Source organism: Spermophilus citellus (assembly GCF_964194105.1).
Source record: "Spermophilus citellus genome assembly, chromosome: 16".
Classification (NCBI taxonomy): domain Eukaryota; kingdom Metazoa; phylum Chordata; class Mammalia; order Rodentia; family Sciuridae; genus Spermophilus; species Spermophilus citellus.
The window spans coordinates 6,454,483-6,481,440 of NC_138196.1; the positions used below are offsets into that span (position 1 = coordinate 6,454,483).

General features: G+C 32.7%; 1 protein-coding gene across 1 annotated transcript in view; it reads left to right on the forward strand.

Annotated features, from left to right (window-relative positions):
- Positions 1–23,890, forward strand: part of LOC308635101 (putative methyltransferase-like protein 25) — a 56,120-nt gene extending 32,230 nt beyond the window's left edge. Inside the window, 2 exon segments of the mRNA XM_081269356.1 lie at positions 19,954–20,048; positions 23,548–23,890. Of these exon segments, the coding sequence (XP_081125482.1) occupies positions 19,954–20,048; positions 23,548–23,658 (206 nt within the window). The 3' untranslated portion in view covers positions 23,659–23,890.
- Positions 23,891–26,958: the final 3,068 nt, after the last annotated feature.

Below are 26,958 nucleotides of genomic sequence, written 5' to 3' on the forward strand. Positions count from 1 at the left end.
TTATTGATAAACAAATGTAAGATATAAGTAACTGTGTGTGTGCAGGGGTGTATGGTGTGTGAAAGTGTGTGTACGGAGGCAGACAATGGCAAACAATTTGTTCTGGACTATTTAGGAGTCACTATTGTGATAAATGAAATATGAATCTAGCTTTATTTTACATATGCAATATATTTTATATAGTCCTAGAATTTACTAAAATAGAAAAAGTCCCTATGTAGTTTGATCATTATATAAAAATAACTGACAAATGGTTTATGTGCATAATATTAGTGTATTTCCTGTCATATATCAAGCACTCACTTCCATGGAGTTTTATCCCTGAATGGCCAACAATGTCACGTTTCCCTCTCTTCATATCTTATACACCTGCCCCTTACCCTTACTTTATTTGCACAGCTGTTTTTACGTTTGAATTGGGGTAGTGTTGCCCTTTGGGATGTAAATTTGAGTTATTAATAGTCCAATATAGTATAGTAGAAAATTCTAGTACATATATTGCAGCTTTTTATGTTGATATTTACTATGAAAACAATGTTTTTTACATATTTACCTAAAACCACTGTGGTAGACTGTAGAGGTGGTCTGTTGTGAATGCCAGTTTTCAAAAATACCTCAAAACTTTATGCGTCATTATGAATACTGAATTTATGCCATATGTTTTAAAAACTGCTTTTAAATATTTTTGTTATGAGCCAGTAGTCCCTAAGAGAACAAGAAATACCAGAAACTGTTTTTTTCAGTTCTTTATAGGATATTCATTTTCCCAAGATTGACTAATGTTCCCATATTTGTCTTTTTTAAAAAATTTATTTTAGTTGTAGATGAACACGATACCTTTATTTTTTTATTTTTATGTGGTGCTGAGGATCAAACCCAGTGCCTCACACATGCAAGGCTGCTCGAGCACTTTACCACTGCTACTCCAACCCTCCATATTTGTCTTAACATTGATTATTATTATCATAATTAAGTTCAAACACTTATATTACTTTTTCTCCTAGAAGGTAGGACAATCAGTATAACTTGTTTGTTTTTCTCATAAATGTAGAAACAGGTCATGGAAACACTACCACATCTACATATCTCTTCTAATTTCATTGATTTAGGAATGAGTATGATACACAGTTCTTACCAACTCCGAGGGTGTCTTTGTTAATTTTCTTAGTTTCCTCTTAAACTGAACACAAGGGCTGGGGTTGTGCCTCAGCGGTGGAGCCCTCGCCTCGCCTCGAACGTGCAAGACCCTGGGTTTGATCCTCAGCACCATATAAAAATAAATAAGTGAAATAAACGTATTGTGTCCAACCACAACTAAAAAATAAATATTTTAAAAAACCTGAACACAAGAAAAGAAAATCATTTTTTTGTGGGGTAAAGTTCATTTATTTGTATTTGTTCGGCCTGACAGAATTCTTGTATCTGCTTACTATTGGCTTTAAAAAGTATGATTAGTACACCGCAAATACTGCAGAACTGCATTTCAAATATCAGCAGTGTGGCCCTGGAAAACCCACAGCATGACTTCATGTCAAACATCAGTCATTAATGTTATGAGATAATAAGTTGATTCTCCTATATAATTAATTACTTTGTTCATTTATTTATTCAAATAGTCATAGCCATCTTTAGGTGACACATTTCAACCTGGTACTGCCATTTCTGTATCAAACAAATTTAAGGGTGAATGATACCTTTCCTTATATAGGTTCTTAGTTTGTGTCAAGTAGAGTAATTTTTTAAAAAATTTTATTTGTTCTTTTCATTTGTACATGACAGTAGAATGTAATTTGACACGTTATACATTCTTGGAATGTGCCATTCTTGTGGTTGTACATGATATGGAGTTAACGCTGGTCATGTATTCATATATGAACATAGAAGTTATGTCTGATCCATTTCCAGCAGTCTTGGTAGGATTTTTCCTAAGTACCTTCCTGCTTATAGTTCATCTACAGCTGGCTAAATTAGATCATGTATTTTCTTTTCTTTTAATGCATTGCTGAGTCCACATAAAATAAGGAAAATATGCATGTATCAAGAAAAATCAAACCCAAAACTTATAAAAATATGAGAAGGGGAAAAGAAAGGAATGGGGATTGAGACCATAGTAGGAAACCGGGAACCATAACACATGGTAGACAGTATTGTTCTGAGGCAAGTGCTGGTCAAATTGGGATCTAAAGCCTAATATTGGGTCTCCTTCACAGTAAGGGAACTGGACCTATGAAGTCTATACTAAGGCATGCTTTTCAATGAAAGAGTGTAATCCATGCATAAACAAATTTAAATCATTATAGAGAAAAGGAGTACTTCACAAATGCAGGCCTTCTGAATTTCTACTGATTAAAATTTACCAAATATGAGTTCAAAAACTTAACTACAACATATATGTGTCTAGTTATCTTGGCTGATTCTCCTGTATGCAACTAAAAGTACTGAATATAATCAGTTTTGTTTGTTGTTGATATTTTTCAAACATTCAAGTTCTAAAAAGATACTTAATATTTATCAGGTCAACATTTAGAGAAATGCTTCAGTCCACGAAGGCAAAGGAAGCACTGAAGCTATTGTGGGTATATGTGTGGTGGCAAACTTGAGCATTGGTTTTATAGCTTTACAGGGGCGGGTTCCAAATGATAGAACTCATATTTAGGCAAACATAGAGTCTCATAGATACACACCTAATTTGAGACTAAAATGGTGAAGACTGAAATTAGAGCAGCAGTAGTTGTTATAAGGTAAATAGAAGAATTCAAGAAGCATTGAAAATTGTTTATAGAAGTAGGAGGCAAAGGAGCAGAAATTATCAAGAATTATTATCAAGGCTCTGTTTTGAGAAGCTGGGAATGTGACCACTTATGCAATTTACATAACAGAAAATACTAAGAAAAGGGCAAGTTGGGGGCAAAGTTTTGAATGTTTACTTTTAGATTGCTTTATGCATCCGTGATCATATAAGTTTTATAAATACAGATACTTGAAAACATGGAAATAGAACTATTATGGCATAAACACTGAAGATTTATTTTTGTCACATTTTCCAGAAAAATCTGTAGGTAGGAGCTGGCATTGGTTCATATGGTTCAAGAATGTGAGGGCCAACTATTGCAGTTCTATTAATCTTTCATGTATGGTTACATTAAAGCTGTGACTACTCTATTACAGTCCAGATGGAACGAAATAATAATGAAGGTGGAAAAGCTTCCCCCATCTGAGAGAGCCTCCTGTAAAGAACTTTCTTGTAAATTCTACCCAACTGCTTCCTTTTACTTTTTATAGATCTACTCTAGAAGGCTGGGATGGGCACATTACAGTTCCATCTATAAGACTGTATGAGTAACAAAAGAGAAACTAGATATTGTATAGGGAGCTAGCATTTTCTGTGGCAGAGTGTCTGTATGCATGTGTGTAATATTTACGGATAAGGCACTGGAAGGAGGGGAGTGACATGATGAGTAGACAGTGTGACAGTATCTATGTGTATCAATGTAACATTGAAATAATAGTCATTGTTCTCTTCTTTTTTAATAGCATGACCCCTCTTAATTTAGCAGGGCAAATGTCACTCTGCTAGAGTACCTGTTCCTCATGTTGACAAAGTGTAAGCCAAAAGAATATAAGTCAAAATAATGTGTGCAACTTGTAGTTCCTTTCCTTTACAATGAACCTGCTCCCCAGCCCCATTTTTTAAATAACAATAAGGAATAATAATAACCTATATGTGAAAGTCAATAACCAATTCGTTTTTTTCAAATTTATTTATCTTTTTTCTTTTTTAAATTTATTTATTTATTTTAATTAGATATATATGACAGCAGAATGCATTTTGATTCATTGTACACAATTGCAGCACAACTTTACATTTCTATAGTTGTACATGATGTATCGTCACACCATATGTTCAGTCATACACGTACCTGGGGTAATGAGATCTATCTCATTCCACTATTTTTCCTGCCCCACTCTACCCTCCCTACCCTCCGACCAATCAAATTTCCTCCATTTTTTCCATGCCTACCCACTCCCAGTTATGGATCAGCATCCACTTATCAGATAGAACATTCGGCCTTTGGTTTTTGGGGATCAACTTACTTTGCTTAGCATGATATTCTCCAACTCCATCCATTTACCTGCAAATGCCATAATTTTACTCTCTTTTAATGCTGATTAATATTCCATTGTGTGTATGTACTGAAGCTTCTTTATCCATTTATCTATTGAAGGGAATCTAGGTTGCTTCCACAGTTTAGCTATTGTGAATTGAGCTGCTGTGAACATTGATGTGGCTGTGTTACTATGGTATGCTGATTTTATCGATGACCAATTCTTGAGGATGGCAGAACGACCTTACCTGTCTAGCTCTCTGAACAGCGTACTGCCTGTCTTCCTCTGGAGTATGACAAAAGAGAAATGGACTGTCTTATTTAAGAAACTGTGTTCTGAGATCTTTTGTGATACCCTGTCTAGTACAGTTGAATCTAAGGTCTGGTTCTAAAAACTTATCCTTTCTGTGAAATTTTTGCCTTGAGATTATAATTGTATTTAGGTACTCTGAATGTACAAGTGTTTAATAATAAAAACAATAAACAAGAAACTATGATTTATGCATTATATATAGATACATATGGTAAGTAAGTAATTTCTAAGGGAAGGGACAATATGTAAATATTAAAAGAGCCATTTTAGCTAGAAGGGAAAGATTATTTCTGCTTAAGTGATCAAGAAGGGCTTTACAATAGTAGTAACATTTGAGTTCAATTGTTACTCAAATGTTACTCAAATGTAGGGAAGGATGCAGATTAAAAAAACATGTGGAGAGGAGCATTCTAAGTAAAAGGAGTCTTAATCCATAAGTGCTGCTCTAAGAGAATATCACAGACCAGGTACTTAATAAAAATAAGTTTTTCTAATAAGTATTTACTATTTCTGAAGCTTAATTCTAAGTGCTTTACCTTTATTAACTATCATTCCTCATTATATTCATATGAGGTAATAATGTTGTCATTCATTTTCATTATGTTTCATGAGATGCCTGTAAGGTTATAATAATACTGTTATTATCATGTTCATTTTTGGGATGAGAAAACAATCATGGAGAAGTTAGGTAACCTGCCTATAATCACATAGCTAACAAGGGAAGGAACTGGAACTCTAGCCCAGTCAGCCTGTCTATAGGGTTACACTATTAGAACATCAGAGAGATAGATAGAAATTGTCCTCCTGTGGAAATTTCATTAAGTTTAAAAACATCAGGGCCACAACCAATGATTAACATTTTGGAATAGCCTCCAGTCTTATGGGAAGATTGGAATCTGAAGCAGAAGTTGAGACAAAAGCATCGTCAGACTTGATGTGAATAAAATGGGGAGATAGAGGGAGCTGCACCTTAGGGGATGCACAGTTGCTACTTCTTCCCAGATTTATGGTAAAAGTTAAGTGTAAAACTGAAAGATTAGTCCTCACCTTTCGGCAAGAATAGGGCCTTTTGAATGTGGGAAAGCTTGATTAGTTTGAATTGAGGAAGTGGGTAGAGGACTTTGACTTTGGCAGAGATTAAGATAGTTTGGAAATTGATAAATCTGTTTTTGCTAACGTTGGATGAAGACAATTTCCTAATCTTTGCCTCCCTCTCCTCAATTTTGGACCTTATAACTTTCACAGTTGAATAAAGTAACTCATGGTATTTTTCTTCTCTAGAATATTATAAGGGTGGGGTATGTCTCTTCCAGTTCATATGGCATTTGCCATATATTTTTTTTAATTTTTTAATTGATTATTTAAAGCATTACATAGCTCATGATATATCATCTTTCATACATTAGACTCAAATTGTGTTTTGAACTCCCATTTTCACCCCAAATATAGATTGCAGAATCACATCTGTTGCATATTCACATTTTTACATAATGCCATATTAGTGACTGTTGTATTCTGCTACCTTTCCTATCCCCTACTATCCCCCCTCCCCTCCCCTCCACTCCCATCTTCCCTCTCTACCTCCCTGCTGTTGTTCAATTCTCTCCCTTTTTTTCCCTCCCCCTGGCCCCTCATAGCCTCTTATAATTTTATGTATCCTTGAAGGTCTCCTACCATTTCCATATGCTTTCCCTTCTCTCTCCGTTTCTCTCCCCCCATTCGTCTTTGTTTACTGTAGTCTTTTCCACATGCTCTTCCTTCCTGTTCTGTTCTTAGTTGTTCTCTTTATATCAAAGCAGACATTTGGCATTTGTTTTTTAGGGCTTGGCTAGCTTCACTTAGCATAATCTGCTCTAATGCCATCCATTTCCCTGCAAATTCTATGATTTTGTCATTTCTTAGTGCTGCATAATACTCCATTGTGTATAGATGCCACATTTTTTTTATCCATTCATCTATTGAAGGGCATCTAGGTTGGTTCCACAGTCTAGCTATTGTGAATTGTGCCACTATAATCATTGATGCAGCCGTATCCCTATAGTGCGCTCTTTTAAGGTCCTCAGGGAATAGTCCGAGAAGTGCAATAGCTGGGTCAAATGATGGTTCCATTCCCAGCTTTCCCAGGAATCTCCATACTGCTTTCCAAATTGGCCTCACCATTTTGCAGCCCCACCAGCAGTGTACAAGTGTACCCTTTTCCCCACATCCCCGCCAACACTTGTTGTTGTTTGACTTCATAATGGCTGCCAATCTTACTGGAGTGAGATGGTATCTTAGGGTGGTTTTGATTTGCATTTCTCTGATTGCTAGAGATGGTGAGCATTTTTTCATGTACTTGTTGATTGATTTTATGTCCTCCTCTGAGAAGTGTCTGTTGAGGTCCTAAACTATTTTTTGTGTAGATGTCAGTTATTTTGTTTATTGGGTTTAAGATTAAATTAGCATGGTTTTAGTAGTTATACCCTATTTTAATTTATCCTGTCTTTTTTTTTTAACTCTTGTAACCTGGATTGCACAAATCTTTTGTTGTTATTGTTTTGTTTTTCTTTCATCTTCTGTTTCTGGTGAGTTACATGGGCTCTGGAGAAAAGAGATTGAAGAAGTTCAAGATAAGTGCAGTCTTTAACATAGAAGATATGTGACTCCTGAAGAGCCACATGTTGGGAAAAAAAAGAAGCTATTATTTAGCCACACATATTTTAGTTTTAAATACTTAGGGGAAGACAAAATAATAGAAAGTTTACCTATAGTCAGGAGGTAGCAATTCTAGGATTGGTTCACTGGTTCAGCTACACTGGACACTAGAGCCATTGTCAGTCTTCTCTCAGGACTGAAAAGTGACTATTACAGTTGTTCTTATCATGTCTTAATGAGAAGTGGGCATGGGGTAGAAAATTTCTTCTCAATTATCTCTTTTGGTCAAGAGAAAAAAAAATGTATCCAGAAATGTCTTAGAACTGCTTTTTGTTTCTTTGTTTTGAAATGGTTCACAGCTAAGTTTTAGCAACAAGGGAATTTGGCAGCATGAATATTTGATTTTTTTTTTAGCCTCTGTTTGGAGACAGGCAAAGTAAAAAGGAGCGAAGAAGACTCTCAAGTAACTAACTAACACATCTGCAAAAGCATCCTTTTTCTTTCTCTCCCCTGGTCCTCCTTCCTCCTTTCTTTCCTGTCTTCTTTCTTTTGTATCCTGTTTTTGGAGTGTGGGCAAGGTAACAGGAGAGAGAGGGGCAGTGATTTCTTTGTACTTTCTTGTGCTTTGGCATCCACTACATTATTTAATCATGGTTCATTTAGTATTTATCTCTCATCATGCACTCTGTTCTCCTCTAAAGCCAAAAGCTTATTTTGTAACACCTAACACTCACTATAATATGTAATATACAGCTTGTACTCAAAACAGAAGTGGCATGTGAAATAAAGATAAATTTTAAAAAACTGATTGGGCACTGATTAAAAGTAGAGATATTCTATGAGAAAACTTGAGAAGAAATGATTATGTTGACACAATTTAGGTCTTATTTAACTAAATCTACACACATTCAGATTCTTTTTGTGATCATAAATTAAATTTTATCTCTTCAGTATTCCTTAAGAAGGAACCAAAAATTTCCAAATATTCACTTAATAACTACAAAGCATTTATTTCCTTTCCCAAACCTGTGATCTTTAACCACAACAGAGTGAATGACTACAAGGGTTGTAAAACACATTCATGGAAGAAAAATATATTTTTATACAAATTATAGTGGTGGTATCAGACCCATATAAAAACATATTTTACATTACTACCTAAAGAGAGAAATCTAAAACTAATGCATACATTTTATTACAAAAAGTACTTAATCATTTTCTTTTTGGTTAATGTGTATTCTTTTTTCTTTTTACTAATTTTTTAGTTGTAGATGGACACAGTACCTTTATTTTATTTGTTTATTTTTATGTGGTGCCTGGGATTGAACCCAGTGCTTCACTCATGCGCTCTACCACTGAGCCACAACCCTGGTCCTTAATGTGTATTCTTTAATAGGTAATCTTAAAACACACAATGCATTATTACATTTTTATTCCATTCCTTTCTCTTAATTTTATAAAATGTGATTCACAATCCAGTAATTTGAGTTCATAACACATTAGTGGGTTGTAGCCAATAGTGGCATGTTGTTTAATCATTGGTTCTTATAAAACCCCTAATGTATAGCATTTCCTGATTTCCATGGTGTAAATATACCCAGGTTGGCCAATTTGAATCTACCAAACTGATACCACTACAAAAGTTAAGTTGGGAAGAGACGCATGAAATCATATATTTCTGGAGTCACTAAGAGCCAGCAAAGAGCTAGCTCCATCAGTATATTGCCTGTACCCTACGTTATATAAAACATTGCTTTTTGAATTTGTTTATCATAAGTAACTGGATTTGCCCATTTAGACTGAAAATCACTTTATGTGTGCTGTGTTAAGCATCCCAAGCAGTATCTGGTACATAGTAAAAGCTATGTATATTTGTTAAAGGGATAAGTTGCTTTATTTTAAGAAGTACAAAAGAATATTTTTGTCTCCCTAAGTATTTCTTCAGTCATCCAGCCTTTCATATGAGAACTTCAGTTTCTCTGCTGAATTTCAACATAATTTTCCAGATTGTAAACTTCTAAGTTGAAGAGGAAATATGTTACTTTGCTTATCTGTCATGGTACCTGTAGCATCGCATGTTCATTACTAGAATTTTCTCTAAGAATTTTGCATACAATTTGAGAAGATAAAGCTTTAAAACAAATTATATGATTGATGATATTTCAAAATCATAATTTGAAGAAAACTTTTACATTAAATTATAAATGATTATATTTTAAATCATTTTTTTTCATTCTACTCTTTTTTTTTTAAAGTGAGAGAGGAGAGAGAGAGAGAGAGAGAGAGAGAGAGAGAGAGAGAGAATTTTTAATATTTATTTTTTAGTTCTCGGCGGACACAACATCTTTTGTTGGTATGTGGTGCTGAGGATCGAACCCGGGCCGCACGCATGCCAGGCGAGCGCGCTACCGCTTGAGCCACATCCCCAGCCCCTTCATTCTACTCTTAACATTTCAATACTTGATTGAGAATCTGGAGATTGGAGCATGAAAATTTTTTAGCAACTCCTAATTTGAAACCAACATGAAATTATAATGAGAACTCTAAAATCATGAGCACACAGAACTTAGTACAATAACACAGGGCAATGAGAATATCACTACACATTTTTACTCAATTTAGAATTGTGCCTAGATTTAGAAACACTCAGCAAATTCTGTACTCATCTATAGCCCACTTTGCTAGAGGCTGGGAATATCTAATTGAAATGATTTAAAGAAATGTACAGTATAATAGTAGATTTTGTTATAAATAAGACAGTAGTAATAGATGGTGATAGGTGCTCTAATACCACATTAATGGAATGTGATGTATGTTTATATTTTACAATATGTGAATTTCCCCCACAGTGTGATATTGGAGTTATATATAAGACATTGGAAGCATAGATAGAAATTATGATTGTTAAATATCCACAAAAGAGATGCTTTGACTGACTGGAATTTTCATTCTGTTTCTGCAGCACTATAGCTTGAAATAAATTAATTAAGCCTTTGTGGGTTATCTATAAAACTAGTAAAACAAGAGGGATTAAATTAGATGATTTGTCTCTTATGGCTCTAATGAAGCTTTCCAAAACATGCCTGTTGCTTAAACAGAACTTCACTTTTCAAAATATTTCAGCTTAGTTTTTTCTTAATTGGGTTTGCATAAACAAATATTCTGCTTTACTGATATGATTCTCCCTTTGGATGATAACGTGAAGTTTTGAAAATTACACTTTAAAACTATGTTTAATAATGGCCATAAATGTTGTTATATTTCCCAGAGTGTTTTGTGTCTGGCTTTTAAGAAGTAAATTTGTCTAACAATAATTCATAACAAATACATGTTTAAGTGTTCATTTTCTTAATTGTCAATATTAACAATTTATTAGCTAATTAAGTAATTCAATGAGAATCTGTCAGTTGCTATCTCAGCATGAAAAGAAGTTTCTGGGGTAGCTATTCTAGGTATTGTTCTTTTCAGTCTTATAGTAGATAAATAGATTTCGCTGCCAGCCTCGTAGGTTCAGCTGTTTATAAGCTTTTGTTACAATATCACATTACTTTTCACTGCCTGGACCTATGTCACAGAAAAATTCTTGCCAATTAATATCAGATGAATAGAGATTTCTAGATGTACTTGGCATTCTTTGTACAGTTACTTCACACTGACAGCTGTATCTGATCTTCAGTTAGCTCTGTGTTTTCTTGAATGTTGGCACTGATTTTATTTTTGCCCTGAGGCATCTTTTTGCTGCCTAGCAGTATTTAGAAATGGGTCTTTAATGCAGTTTGCTCCTTTCTTTCTTTAATTTGCACCTCATTATTTTTTTTTGTGGCGAATATAAAGTGGTTTTTGAAGCTCATGCAAATGGGATTTGTTCAGCATAAGTTCTCCTTGCATTCATGGTAAATAAAAGAATCCAAGAATGTGATTAAGTTTAAAATAGAAATTAATATATCCACTTAAAAGAAGTAGTAAAGAGAATTCATTTGTGCTTTGGATATAAAGTAATATGAAAGCAAAACTTATAAAAGTTGACTGTCATGCTAATAATAAAACGGGCTTTTTAAAAAAAATTTAACATTTATTTTTTAGTTGTAACTGGACACAATATCTTCATTTCATCTATCCATTTTTATGTGGTGCTGAGGATCGAACCCAGGGCCTTGCACGTGCTAGGCAAGCAATCAATCGCTGAGCCACAATCCCAGCCCCTAAGACAGACTTTTAAAACGTAATTTACAGTTTATAATAGTTTATAATCTGGATTTGGATGCTGTAGAGCAAATGCCTTCAAATCATATTTTGATAATAATATACTGTTTTAAAATTGTTTTCCCATGGTAAATGAATTATATGCAAGTTGTTTAAATTTCCTTCATTTTCAGTCTGAAATTTTTATAGGAATGAAGTTACATGATCCATAATACAGTTATAAAGATTGTTTCAGGCATTCCATATATGTCTCAATATAAATTATTTTATCAAAAGCAGAGACTTAACAATAAAACAAGCTTATCATAAACAGTGAGAGACTTAATTGGGTTGTGGCTATCACAGTGTTTACCAAACCCAACACATTATTTTCTCTTACTACCTGGGCTTTGCCATTTTATAGTTGTGCATAAAAATACCAAAACAGCAGTACCTTGACTGATTTATTTATGCACTGTTTTTATGTAGGTATAACTGTATTTAAATAATGTGTATGTCTTTTTACTGGGTTTTTATCTCTCTTTGTATATACACTATAACTTTACATATGTACCATGAGACTACATATCTAGATTGTGCTCTTAATGAAAGGATAAGTGAAATATTAAAAACATTGATTATATAATGAAACTGAAAGTGTTTATAGAGGCTGAGGAGTCGCTATTATGAGAGCTGGAGACCCAGGAAAGTCAGTAATGTTATTTCCAGTCTGGGTCAGAAGGCCTGAGAACCAGGAGTGGCAGTTATCTAAACTCAGTCCAAAGGCAGGAAAAAACAGATGTGTCAGTTCAGGCAGCCAGATAGAGAGGGAGAAAAATTAACTTTCTCCACCTTCATGTTGTATTCAGGCTCTCAGTGGATTGTTTGATGCCCACTGGGGAGAGCAATCTGCTTTACCCACTCCACCAATTCAAATGCCATTCTCTTCTCCAAACTTCCTTGTAGACACATCCAGAAATAATGTTTTAACCAGATATTTCGACATCCTGTGGCATAGTCAAGTTGACACATAATTATACCTTATATGGTCCAGAGGGAAACAAATCAGATATAATTATTCTTTTTATATTTATGCAATGTTAAAATTACCATTTTACCATTACCATTTATATCCTTTAGAATCTTTTGTGAAGCCAAAGCCTATATATGGAATCTGTATCTCAGTTACTTAAATTAAAAGTGCATTCTAGTGAAGATAATAAAAGGCAATCTGTAGGTACTCAGTAAATTTATAGTAAGAATTAATTGCCATGAGTGTATGATCATTGTTTTATAACTTTCTTTAAATATCTTGAAATCTTGGATTTTTCTGCAGTACTTTGTTCATAGCTTTAATCATGGTTAGCATCTACATATAAATTTTTTAAGTTACCAAATTTTTACATCCATGTTTTTTCTGATTATATTAAGTGGGTAGGCCAATTTTAGAACTTACTTGCTTTTGAATTAGCTATTTAATCCTTTTCTGGTTATACCATTTTAATTTTATTCTTCATTTTATTATGTTCATGATTAATGCTAAAGAGTGTAGATATGATTTACACAATTACTTAACTGTATTTTACTACTTAATTTTAATGCATTTGAGAAACCAGTAGACTATTAGAACTTCAGAAATCTTGTCAGTTCCATATTACATTTATCAAGTAATTTGAATGCCATGTACATTGGCTTTATTTAAAAGCTAAAATGATTCAGTTGATTTTTGGGTAAAAAGCTGAAATGAAAATCAAGAAATTTTCACAGAATTGTCCTATACATTCTGATGCTAATTTTAAAACTGTAAAACTCTTAGGAGGAAAATTAGTTCATAAACTTAAAAACAGAGATGTCATTTCTACTGGGAGTATGTCACTCTTTCATGCAATTCTTCAGATACCTTTGCAGGACCTTTTTTAAAGAAACCTAAGGAATCTAACTGAATCCTGGAAGAGAAAAACATGCAACAAAGACTAATTTTTTTAAAAAATAGAGCTGGTAAATAATATATGCGTGACTTTTTAAAAAAAAACTATTTTTGTGGAAGACTATTAAGATATTAAGATGACTATCAAATTTTATCTTTTTGTTATAAAGCATTACAAAATTGACATAGGCGCAAGTTGTACAAGAAAAGATGATTTAATAAAGGGTTTCAAACTGTGAATAAACTCAAACATAAGTAATACATACATATATTATTATAAAATAAATTCTGATATTATACAAACATAGCAGTGAAAACTTGGCATTGACAATGACATTGTCTTTGCACGTTTCTTTCTCTACATTTACATAAATAAATATTTACTTGTACAAATATTTAGGGTTTTTTTAAACAAAATAATCAAACTGAAAGTAATCATTCATTTATTTATTCTTTAAACAAATATTTATCAGGTGTCCACAACATAGTAGATACTTTTTAGCTAGAGGTGGGAAAAGTTTCTGTTTTCATGTTATTTATATTCTAGGGGGTGGAAACAGCGAAACAGCAGAGTATTTTAACCAAAAAACAAAAAAAAACAATAGTATATTAGAAGATGATAGGTACTATGGAGAAATATAAAATGAATGAGATTGGAGGGATGGTATTTGTTTATATAAGGTAACCAGGAAAAGGCCTTATTGTTAAGACAACACTTGAGCAGAGAGTTGAAGGTAGCAAACCATGCAGTTTTCTTAGAGACCAGTGGTCCATACTAAGGGAGTATTAAGTAAAGACCCCAAGGCAGAATTTGCTTGACTTTTTAAAGTTACAACAAAGAGACTGGTTTGCTAATGCAAAGGGTCAAGAGCAGAAGCAAGTAGATTCCTTGGGGAGCTATTGCTGTAGTCCAGATAAGAGCTGATAGTGGGTAAGACTGGAAAAGGGAGCATTAGTAAGTAATGATTAAATTCTGGATATATTATGTAAGTTTTCCCAGAAGATGTTATTGACTTTATGGAGATATGAGAGAAGTAAAGTATAAATCAACGGAAAGACAGAGTTGTGGTCTGCTGAGCTGGGTATGACTACAGAAAGAGAACTGAGATGGAGATTTTTTATTTTGTGGCAGCTTGAGTTTGACGTATCATTTAGAAATTCAAATATGGACTGTTTTTTATCAGTTGGATAATGATTTTGGATATTTCAGGACAAATCTTAGATTGAGAATTTTGTGAATTACTAACATATAGCTGTTATTTAAATCATAATCTAAATGAAATTACTTAGGGAGTACAGAGAATAAAAAAAAAAGGAAGCAAATAATCTGAACCTGAGAACATTCCAAAGGAAAGTGAAAAGATAAAAAAGAATATCAAGATGATCTGATAAGGAAGAACAATGTCTTTTTATTTAGCAATACATTGTGTAAATCTGTTCATGGGTTTTCATGTGTGTGTGTATGTATGTGTGTATAGATATGTGCCAATGTCTTGGCTGGGCACAGAATCACGAGCCACCACACAGCTTTGTAGATTCAAACAGCAATCTTTATTCCCGAACTCACACAGGCCTCTACACACACGTTCTCGGGCAATCCCGTTCTGCTGCCGCCCAAATCACCTACTCCACAAGGCCTTTTTTCAAATCCCATTTGAATCTCACGAGAACTCAATGGGAACAAGCAGCAGGAACACCCTAATCCCAGCAGCAATAATCTTCAACCTCCAACTTCCCTAAAACCCCTATTGTCTTAAACCGGGAACGCCCTAAACCCAAGGACCAGGAACGCCTTAAAACCAAATTATCTTAAACCCGGATACTTCCTAAAACCTGGATCCACCCTGGTCATTGAGCAGGGTCACCTTTCTCAAACACACATGCAAGGTCACAGCAAATTTCCAAGGCAAGTCCATTTAACATGGGGTATGCTGGCAAGTTAATTTCAATGCGTCATTCCTACTTGGCAATGGCCCTCAGCAGATATGTATGTATTACACATGTATAAACATATACACACATATGTAATTTTATATACTACAGATATTCCATGAAATAAATGAACCACGTTCTAGTTAGCCTTTCCTGTTGTGATTTATATTTATTTTAAATGTTTTCCTCTGACTTTTATAGTTTTCATTTTATCCAATTTCATAATACATCTGAGTTTATTTTTGTTTATGATTTGAGAAATAGCTCTAATTTAGTATTTTTCTGAATGCTGTTTATGAATAGTCAGTAGTTTCCCACAATAATATGAAATGGCTCCCTCTGCATACATTGTATTTATGGAATATATTTTAGTTCCTTAATATGTTTATTCTTATAATAGTTCCATACAGTTTTAATTAATCATTTGTTGGAAGCTTTGAAGTCTGGAAAAGCAAGTCTCACAAATTTCCTATTTTTCAGAATTTTCTTAGCTAATCTCATACATTTGTTCTTGAAAATTAATTTTAGAATCAGATTGTTATGATCGATAAAAACCTGTTGAAATTTTGATTGGCAGGAATTGAATTTATAATCAGTGTTGAGATTATAACATCATTGTGATTTAAGTTTTCCTTTTGTAACATAAATATCCCTCCATTAATCTGCTTCTTATCTCGCCCAGTATTAGTTTGTTTTATTCCCAAGCATTTTACTTTTTCCATTTATATATTAAATATTTATTGGGTGCCTGCCATATGTTAATCACTGGTGGTAAATAGTAGCTTTAGTAGGAAAAGGAAGGAAGAAAGAGAATAACCGTAATTTATGTAAGGAAGAACCTTTAGCCTCCTCACTTTCATCAGATCAAGTCAGGAAACATACCTGAAGTAAGACCATCCTTTATGATTCTCCATTTTTCCTGTGATAACTAAGTGTGTTCCATGTGGTACTGTACCCCTGCTGGGTCCTATGCTGTACCATCTGGAAATGAAGGGATTCCATGTGTCTCCAGAGGTCTTCTCTTCTTCACCAGAAGTAAGAACTTGGACTAGGAAAGTCCAGAACACTCTATCATTCCTTTGGAAAAATTCTCTCCCTTCTCTTCCTATTGTTATAACACTCCTAGCTTCACTATTATCTTCCTAGAGACTCAGAAAAGTAATCCCATCATGCCTCTTATCCCTGTACATGTCAGCCACCACCCCAATTCTCGTAGTTCATTCCTTATTTTCAGGATGCTAATCAGATGAATCTGTATATGCCCTTTATTTTGTCTGTGTTTTCTACTTCTCTCCAATTCCAAAGTCCTTCTACTACAGCCTCTAGAATTCATTCATTGGGTTAGTTACCAAAATTGTCTTTATCTGTAGCATCATCTCTGAAAGGCTGCTTATTTTCTTTTGTAACCCCAGCCTAAAGAAGAATATTTACATACCTTCCAGACAGAAGATTTTTCTGTTTCAGGTCTCTGTATGGGATAATCACCTCCTCACTCCTCATTGCTACTTTTTTGGCAGCATTTGTTATCTAACGTTGTCTAAGAAATCACCCCCAAAACTCAATGGTTTACAGCTTATAGTTAGAAATAATTTAATAAAATGAAATGGCTTATATCTTACAGCTAGAGATAATTATTATATCTCAGTAGTTTTCTATGGGTCAAGAATTTGGAAACCACTTGGCTATAGGTTTCTTATGTTATGTTTTTTTTCTGCAAATGATATACCCCTTCCAGTATAATGTATTTTCAGCAGTACTATACATTTTAATCTAATGTTAAGTAATATATTTTTTTGTCCAAGTTTTCTTTAATTTTTTGCTCCAGGAGAATCTCTCTATTTTTCAGGCAAGTAGACATGTTTGTTTTTTTTCTCCGTCCCATAACAGCCCAAGGTGAATTACAGAGCAATTGATGGTTCACTAAATATAGCTTTTATTATAAATTCGTTATTTTTCTTATTTTGTTTTTTTTAGTAAAATTTGTTTCATGTTTGCCATAAGTGATTTGTCATCTCCTGTTTTCCAGTGTTAGAAGCTTGCTTCCTTTTCTTTCTTTCTTTCTTTCTTTCTTTCTTTCTTTCTTTCTTTCTTTCTTTCTTTCTTTCTTTCTTTCTTGGTATTTGGTTTAGATATTAGAATAAGTTGGGAAATTGCTAGTCAATTAATTTGAATTGTGAAGATATTATGTTCTGTTTTTGGAGAGCATATATTGTTTGTTGGAAGCTTAGGTTTTTTGTTTGTTTGTTTTTTGTTTTATTAAATCACCCCCTCATACAGTCGTCCCTTGGTTTCTGCAGGGATTTGGTTCAGAGACTCCTATAGAAGCTACCAAAATCTTCAGATGCTCAATATCCTTCTATAAAACAGCATAACAGTTGCATATGATCTGCATATATCATCCCTTACAGGTTACATATAATGACTAATAAAATATTAATGTCATGTATATAGTTGGTATAGTGTATTGTTTAAGGAACAATGGCATGAAAAAGAAGTCACCACATGTTCAGTACAGATTCATTTTTTCAAGTGTTTGTGTGTGTGTGTATGTGTGTGTGTGTAGATATTTTTTAATTGGCTGTTGGATATAGAGCACAGGGATATAGAGAGTTCACTGTTCTCTTGGCTTGATTCCTCATTTAATTTTAGTCTGTGTTCAAACATCAGGTCCTTAAGGAACTTGTATTATTTAGGAGAGAATTATTCGACCACTGTTGTATATGGGTGTTCCTGTGTTATTGTTTCCTTTATCCCCTGTATTTTGCCTCTTAATAGAATCATCATCATCATCATTTGTTTATTTTGGTGTGTTATACAAAATTTGCTATATTCTAAGGGTGCTAATAGGTTCAGAACCAAAGTAATAACGACTTAAACAAGACAGAGTGATATTTCTGTTTCAGTCCACAAGTAGACAATTGGAGTTGGTATGGAAACTGTCTACCAACACAAATCTTCTAAGAACCAGGATTCTGCTGTTCTGTTGTTCCATTCTCCTAGTCAGCCTACCACCATAACATATTCAGGGGAAAAAATGAAGTTGAAAGGAATGGGGAGAGTACTGGGGAAAGAGCATCACCCCCCAATAAGCATATGACCTAGAGTTTATTTACATACATCATTACTGTCCACACCCAGTTAATCAAAATTTTTTTCTTGTAGCTATTATAGTAGCTTCATGGGATACTGAGAATTTCAGTCTTTAGTATGGACAGTTGGGTTATCTGTTACTACAAGGAACAAGGATAGGATGGATGTAGGGATGAAAAATTAGCAGTTTTATTGGTTGGTACTTTTTCTAACCACTGTGAATAAAATAGCATACTCTCATCTCTCCAGCCCCTTACTCTTTACAGTAAATTTTGCTGTAGTAATACTTTGATTTAGCAATAATCATGTCTCCTAATTAAATCAGAAAAGTTAAATCACTGTTTCAAATCATCTTGGAAATAGAAATAACCAGAGTTCCTAGGACCTCGATAGGCTTCAAGGGTTTGGAGTCTTATGCAGTTATAAGTGAAATTATTTGTGAATATGCATTGATATAGCTTGGTAATTAAAAGCATGGGTCTCAGAGTCAGACTTCCAGATTTAAATTTTAGATCTGTCTGTCCTGTGCTAGATGTGTAAATTAGGCAGTTTTCTTAACTTGCTTGTGCTGAGTTTCCCTATCTGAAACATGAAAATAATTGTGTCCCTACTTTATAGAATTGCTTCAGGGACTATAGAAGTTAATACATTTAAAGTATTTATAAGAGTGTCTCACAATATTAAGTTCTATATAAATAGTAGTGTGCTTAATATTTATATTCTGGGGGGTGTCCAATTTTCAAATGATTAACAGTAGAGGTTATTATAAATTCTAATTTAATACCTGAAAAAAACTGCTTTACTGATATCTGAACTGCATGAAATTTAAACTTTGGGAATAGGGATGTAGTTCAGAGGTAGAACACTTGGGTAGCATGAACAGGGCCCTGAGTTCAATCCCCAGCCCATAATATAAATGAATGAAATGACTTTAAACTTTCTTTTAATCAAAACTCATTTGATCTTTCATAGTGAAGAAGTTTATTTAGTGAACTCTACCTCAACTACACTTTCTTTTAAAGAGTTTCCTTGTTTTCAAATTTAGTTCTATTTTATTTTTTAACCTAATAGTAATTTATATTTATGTTTGTCCCAATTTTCTTTTTCATTGTCATAGTTTTTATGAAATTCAAATCTATTTTCCAGGCTTTAAGAAATTGGTCACTTTAAGATATTGGTCTTTTTTTTCCTTTTTAAAGATCCTGAGGAACTGATAGTTCTAAATGAGGGATTTGAACATGAGCAAGTTGAATGTGTAATAATTCCGAATTGGGGTGTTCAGTATGTGATTAAGCAAGAACATGTACTTTTCTGCAAAGTGATCATAGTAGCAAAAAAAAAAAATCATGCTTCAGTATTTTTAGGAATGAATTCATATTATCCTAAATAAATTGACAAATGTCAAAATCAGATTACAATAAATGAGTAATTTATAATAAATGAGTAATTTCATGAGTAATCTCCAACAGTTACACCAAATTTGCATTTTAAATTCTTGCACTAAATCTTACAGAAATATTTTTGTCAAATTGGTTGGTATTGGACCTGGAGCTTAAACACAAAGCAGCTGTTTTTGAGCAAATACCATTTTCATAACATTAATGTGCTTCCAGTTAACAAACTGGAATGAACTGTTAAACATCACCACTTCCATGTTTAACTGCTATTTGACTTTCTCAGTGAATGATTTGCTTTCTTAATAGATTATTTACTTTAACTAAAAGAAGAAGAATTTTATGTAAGTATCCATATTTTTCCCCCATCTGCAGAATGTATGCAAGAAAAGTGGGGATTTCCAATGTGCCATTATTTAAAGGAAGAGAGGTGGTGCTGTGGTCATAATGCCAGAATGTCAGCCTGTTTGGTATGTTTGTATTTTTTTCCTAGAATAAGAAGCTTACCCATATGCTGTAAAAATTTATTATTTTTAGCTAATATCATGAATTAAATTCTGAAGTTTCTAGAGCATCAACATTAATGCTTTTATATATTATAAATTATGAGAAAATTGTTTGTTCTTCATGCATTGTCCTAACATGTTTATATATAATTATTATGTGAAATGTACCAAATACCAAGTCTTAAACACAGAATCAATTCAGTATTTTATACTTAGCCATTTAGTGTCTTCATGTTTGTTTACAAAAGTCTTTTGGTCTTCTAAATTTTTATGGAATGGGAAAAATATTACTGTACCTGGGACATGAAATAACTATGTAGTTAAATAAAAACTATTTTGCTTAACTAGACTAGCATACTTAGATATAGAACACTATAACACATGTGGTCTTTCTTCAGGATGTAATGTTGTTTTATACAGGAACCATTTAAATGGTGTAAGTGGATATTTTTTGTCATCAGAAATTTAAAATATCACAGTTATATGGGATGACTAAATCTAGAGATCTAAATAACATGAGGACTATAATATTAATACTATTGTATTATATACAGAACATTTCTTAAGTAAGGTTTTTCTAAGAGTAGGGTTTCAATTGTAACTGAGTTGGGTATGTTATATTACTTTTCTGCAATAATCATTTCAATATATATGTGTGTTTATCAGAACATTATATTGCATACCTTAAATTTATACAATAAATTTTTACATTAAGTATAGTTGATTAGATAATCTGTTTTAGTGACTAGCCATAGGATAATTCTTTTAAGGCCCATTGTCTCTATGATGGTTACTTAGCAACATAAGAAGTAATATACCAATCTTCTAGGTTATATATCCTAGAATTATCTTAGAATTCTATTTACATTCTAATAATTATTTTCCTATGTAACCCTACCAGAAATACTTTTCTGGAAAATCATCTTATTTCTTTATTTTAGGTTTAAATGATACTTGTTCAGAATCTTAGATATTAGATAACAGGTCATCTTGGAATGATATAGTTCCTAGGATGCTGACAGCCAGGCTTATTTATACTCTATAGGAAAATACTAAAATAGGCTTTTTTAGGAAGTATGACTATCTTAAGTCCAAATACTTGAAGATACTGGCATCAGGTGTTTTACAATGAAACAGTATAAATCTAGTCCTTTATGGAGAGGCCCACATGTAAGCACAATGTATTAATCAGGTTTATGGTATCCCCATTATAATGAACAAAATAAACCATCAAAAATCACTAGATGTCTTAAGGAAAGTCCCACATTGAAAAACAGACATCAAGGGGTGTAGCTGTAGCTCAGTGCAGAGCTGTTGCCTAGCATGTGTAAAGTACTGCATTCAATCCTCAGCACCACATAAAAAATAATCAAATCAAATAAAGGCATGCTGTCCATCTACAACTACAAAGAACAGGAATAATTTTATAGAAATAAACATTCAAAGAACTAAAGAAAGAAATTTTAAAGAATAAATCCCATACATATAGAATTTGCAGACCATGATGCTCTTAAGTTCTCCTGACCACTGTCACTTTCTGACAGAATTCAACCCCATTACAACCCTTGCTCACCTTGACTACTACTTTTTTTTTTTATTCCATAGTAACTTGGGAAAGTTTAAGGAATATTTCTTTGGGTACATGTTTCCTATATAAATGACCTTTTCAAAAAATATTCAAATATTTAAGGGTTATTAAAAAGGTGCCTTTGTAGGGACACTTATAAATAAAGTTCCTAGCCAGAAATAAAATTTTAATCCAATTAGAACAACCTCGTCAGCATTTATTACGCCTAGTATAACTGCAAAAATATTTTAGATTTGTATGAAAGGAACACTTTGTATATTTTATTACTTCTGCTGATTGCCCAAAAACAATATTAATGTTTACTAGAAACTTCTTATTACCTATCTGATTATCTTCTAATTATGTAGTCAAAATTTATCATTTGTATTTATAAAATAAGCTCATCAGTACCAAGTTGTTCTCCATTGTATTTTTTTAAGAGAGAGAGAGAGAGAGAGAGAGAGAATTTTTTAATATTTATTTTTCAGTTCTTGGAAGACACAACATCTTTGTTTGTATGTGGTGCTGAGGATCGAACCTGGGCCACACGCACGCCAGGCGAGTGCGCTACCACTTAAACCACATCCCCAGCCTTCTCCATTGTATTTTAATTTTATTGACACCAAATAATTTCTTTTTGAAAATTCTTCTGTTTCTTTGGCCTTTAGAAAATTCCATAACAAAAATTTAATCTTAAAATTACCACAACTAGTGCCATAAATGAAAACTCATTGTATCTTCAGTAGTAAATCTATTCTGAGCCAGTTGCTGTTTAACTTCTTGAGAAAATTATCTAATAAAAATCTGCTGTCTTCATAACTTTCTGTTTGGCTCTAAATATTCAATGAGGGTGTCCTTCATGTAAGTTTCAAGTATTGGATTATGAGTATTTATTAGAAATGTGAGGAACATTTTGTAAAATTGCTTTAGATCAACTATAAATATAATCCAATATGTATAAAATTGTAAAAATATATGTTTCAGTACTTTCTCTTCTGACTCTTGATTTTATGTATATATGCAGACTAAAAATAAAAATGCTTTTCTAAAATAAGCTATCCACTATAATGTGTTCATTTTTGTTTTCTAAAAGATAAAATTATACAATCATTAAAAATTATAAGAGGGCTGGGGTTGTGGCTCAATGGTAGAGCACTTGCTTAGCATGTGTGAGGCACTGGGCTCAATTCTCAGTACCACATATAAATGAATAAAGTCCATTGACAAATAAGAAAATATTTTTTAAAAATTATAAGAAATATGTTAAAATATGTAAATATATCTGTCTTTCTCTATATATACATACTACCAGCTTTGAATTTATTTTGTTTTCTTTACATTTTTTTATTGGTTGTTCACAACATTACAAAGCTCTTGACATATCATATTTCATACATTAGATTGAAGTGGGTTATGAACTCCCAATTTTACCCCAAATACAGATTGCAGAATCACGTCGGTTACACATCCACAATTTTACATAATGCCCTATTAGTAATTGTTGTATTCTGCTACCTTTCCTATCTAGCTTTGAATTTAGTTGATTGTTAATTACAGTAAACATGAGTCAAGACCACTTTGTTTCATAACTTTTCTATGTTCTAGTTCCTTCTGAAATTCAAGATGTATAATTGGAACATATATGTATTTATGTATATGACACATACCCATTATAAATTAGTATTAAATTATATAAGTATACTAGTTAACATTTTTAATATTAACAATTTTAATGTGTTGACTTACATTTTTATCGATGAATTCATCTTTCCAAATATCACTTTTACAGAACCTTATACAGTGTATTTATAACTTTATAAATCTTATGCTTTTATAAATCTTATAAAGTAAGACTAAATATATCAAAAGTCTTTGTCTTGTTTTTTCTCCTTAAAGGCATTGGAGCGGGTTGCACTTGGCCAAGGGGTAAGTGAGAATGTTTACTTAAATTCAACTTATGAACACTGTAGTTTTTCTCTTGAGCTCTCTTCATACTTGACCTGCTGATGAACTTAAAACTGGATGGATTTTCATAAATATCATCTCCTGGTATTACTACAAGGTGTTCAAATCTATACATTTCTATACATTTGCTTTACATGTGAACTTTCAAAAACTAAATTGAACTTTTAGGAAAATTTCCCCATTGTTCTCTATACTAACCTCTGATTCCTTCATATTAAATTATATGGCCTATAAATATTTCTGGAGACATAATTTTGCCAACTGACCAGGTATTCATAGCCTTAGTTCAAGCAAAGATAAACAAGGTATAACATTCAGTGTATTCTTTATCTGTAATCCAAAACAGATATCATTTGGTTGATAACTGTTTTTTCATTCACTCAGTCATTAGTTGCAACAGCCAAATGGTTTTGCAGGTATAAACAAAAGTGTACTCTCTCACTCAAATATTCACATGATTGCATTGTTCTACCTTGTATTCATGAAACATATTAGGACTATTTTAAGAGTTTCTTTTAAGCTTATCACAAAATTATTTTTATTGGACCTAATTTTAGAAATCTCTTCTTTCCTTGTTTTCAATAAACATTAATAATGTCAATTTATACTTTTTAAATTAATAATAGTTTTAAAACAATAATAGCAATAACAAGTGTCATTTATTATGTGCTCACCCTAGGCAAAGAACATTGACAAGTATTGTGTATGTTGTTGCAATCGTTGTTTTTTAATATATTAATATGCCTATCTAAAAAGTGATAAAAAACTAGTCTTTGTGAAGTCATCATTTTTTATCAAGTTTTAGAATTTATTAAGTGTGTGGGTTTTAGTCTTAGACTGCTGTTTTGCATCCAATCATCATCACTAACTGGTTTAATGACCTTGGACACATCATAATTTCTTTATCTGTAAAATAGGAAAAGTGACACTAATACCAGTAATAGTTTGCTCATAATATTGTCATTTCAAGTAAATAATGAAGCATGCAAAATGTGTAAAATAATGGCTAGTACATAGTAAGTGCAAAGTAAATGTCTATACTTGTTGTGATCAGTAATCATTTTAATCATGAAAATAACAGTTAAATCTAACATAGAGCTTACCAAAGTACTGCTCAAAGTTCTTCTCATCTATAGGTAATAAATACATAAAACTATAAATACATACTATTATTATCCCAGAATACACATGAAGAAACCATAAAGTAGTTAATGTTGAGATTTGAATCAATCTCTCTCTCTGGATTTCATGCTCTTAACTACTGTACTACATATCACCTTAGTGGTTCCCTAGGGATTATCATCATAATGCTCCAGTGGTGTAGTGTTTTTAATTTTCCAAGTGTTTGCTCATGCTTCCAGTCAATCGTATGAGTTGGTTATTGCGCCAAACTTATATGCAGACTTGCTATACAGCAGCATTTTAATTGTGTTCTAGCATCCTTAATTAATTACAGAGCCCTAATTTCTAGCTTAGTGCCTTTTCCACTAGATCTGTAAAATGCATGTCTGATACATATGCTTTAAGGGTGTACACTTTTTGTTTCCTCCCATATTTAAAATGCATTAAAAATGTTAAGTGATTTATGAGGGAAAGAACATAAACTCTGAACTACATGCAGCTTTTTTCTGGAATAGTCAGACTGTTTAGGAGATGTTGACTCCTTTCCCGCTTACCCCACTCTGTATTTACCAGGATGGACAGTCCTAGTTATTCTAGGAATGTTCATTTGAAGGCACTACATAACTCTCTTCTTTTTCTCTTAGGAAACAGCTGTAAAGCCCTTTATATACTCAGGGTAACTTGGGAATGATGATTTTTCCTATCCTGTTTGCATTTCTCTGTGCATTCCATTTATGTCTTTTCTTTTGCTTAAAATACGTTTCTTAATCTTTTATTGCTGTCATTCTACACTTTGTTTCTCATAAAATATGTACATTTTTTATAAATTATGTTGATATCATTTATATGATTTTTCTCAAAGGCATGATAAAGACATTTTAATCATTTTTAGGCATTTCATATAAAATTGAAGTTCTCGTATATTATAGATAATCAAACATAAAGTTAAGAATTTTTTAAGCAGTTTATATACAAAGAATATTTTAGTTCATGCAATAGTATTTTTAGCAAAATGCCTTGAATTTAAATGAAATATTTCCAGATTAAGTGTTAATGTATGAAAAGGGATTTCAGCATTTTTGTGAGAAAAGTGATGTTCAAAGAAATAAGGGATAGATCATAAAGTAAGACTTTGGAACTGTAACAGTATATTTCTCAAGATGAGAAAATGTCAAATGGAAAATATGTCTGGACTTAAGAAATCAAAATGAAATATATGTCAGAAACTTCAAGGGAAGAAAAGTTTTTAAATTAGTGAAGTCTGAAACTTTGCCAGTTTTTGGACAGTTAGGACATAATTTGACTTAGTTGGACCTTATTTGACTTCACAAAAGCATTCATTATTGTTGACCTCTTTAGTTCATTTTCTCTTTCTTTTCTTTTTTCAATAGTAACTTTTCAGGAAATCTAGATTATTATTGTTGACATTGTTTTGTGTTGGATATTTCTGTACTATCAGTATCAAGAGACCTGTAGGGATATGGATGGGATTTTGGTGTCCTTTGTAATTTCTTAATTCATGAGTACCATCTCTGTTTTGCACTGAAGTATTATTTCTCTAAGAAATACTACAGTACTTTTTTTACTTTCTCTGTCTTTGAAGCTATTAGGTTTTATTGAGGACTTCTTCAGCTTCTCCTTATTCATAATGATTTTGCTTGACTATATGAAATGAAGGAATGGAAGATTTAAAGCCTATTAACAGATTTTTTACAGCTTTTTTTGTTTTGATACCGGATGTTGAACCCAACAGTGCTCAATCACTGAGCCATATCCCAAGCCCTTTTTATTTTTTATTTTGAGACAGGGTCTCACTATTTTCTTAGGACCTTGCTAAGTTATTAAGCCCTGGGATTATAGGGGTATGCCACCATGCCCAGCTAAAATTTTTTCCCCTAAAAATATTCAACTATTCCTTCTACTTGGTCTTTTAGTGTTATTGTTAGTTTGGGTTTTGACTAGGTAATAAGAATGCTTTGTCAAATGATCAACCACTCACTCTGTTATTCTCTTTAAAAAGTTCTCTTTAATAGATTTGTCTCAGGCCAATCTAGTATTATTATCTAAAAAATTCATTATGTTTAAGCACTGAAGGCATGCCTGGCACTTAGTAAACACGTATTTAGAAAGAATTACTGAAAAATAAGAGAGAAGTTTGCTTTGTATCAAAAGTTGTATCATCAGATAATTATTAGATGAAGCCAGAGAATATGGAAGTAT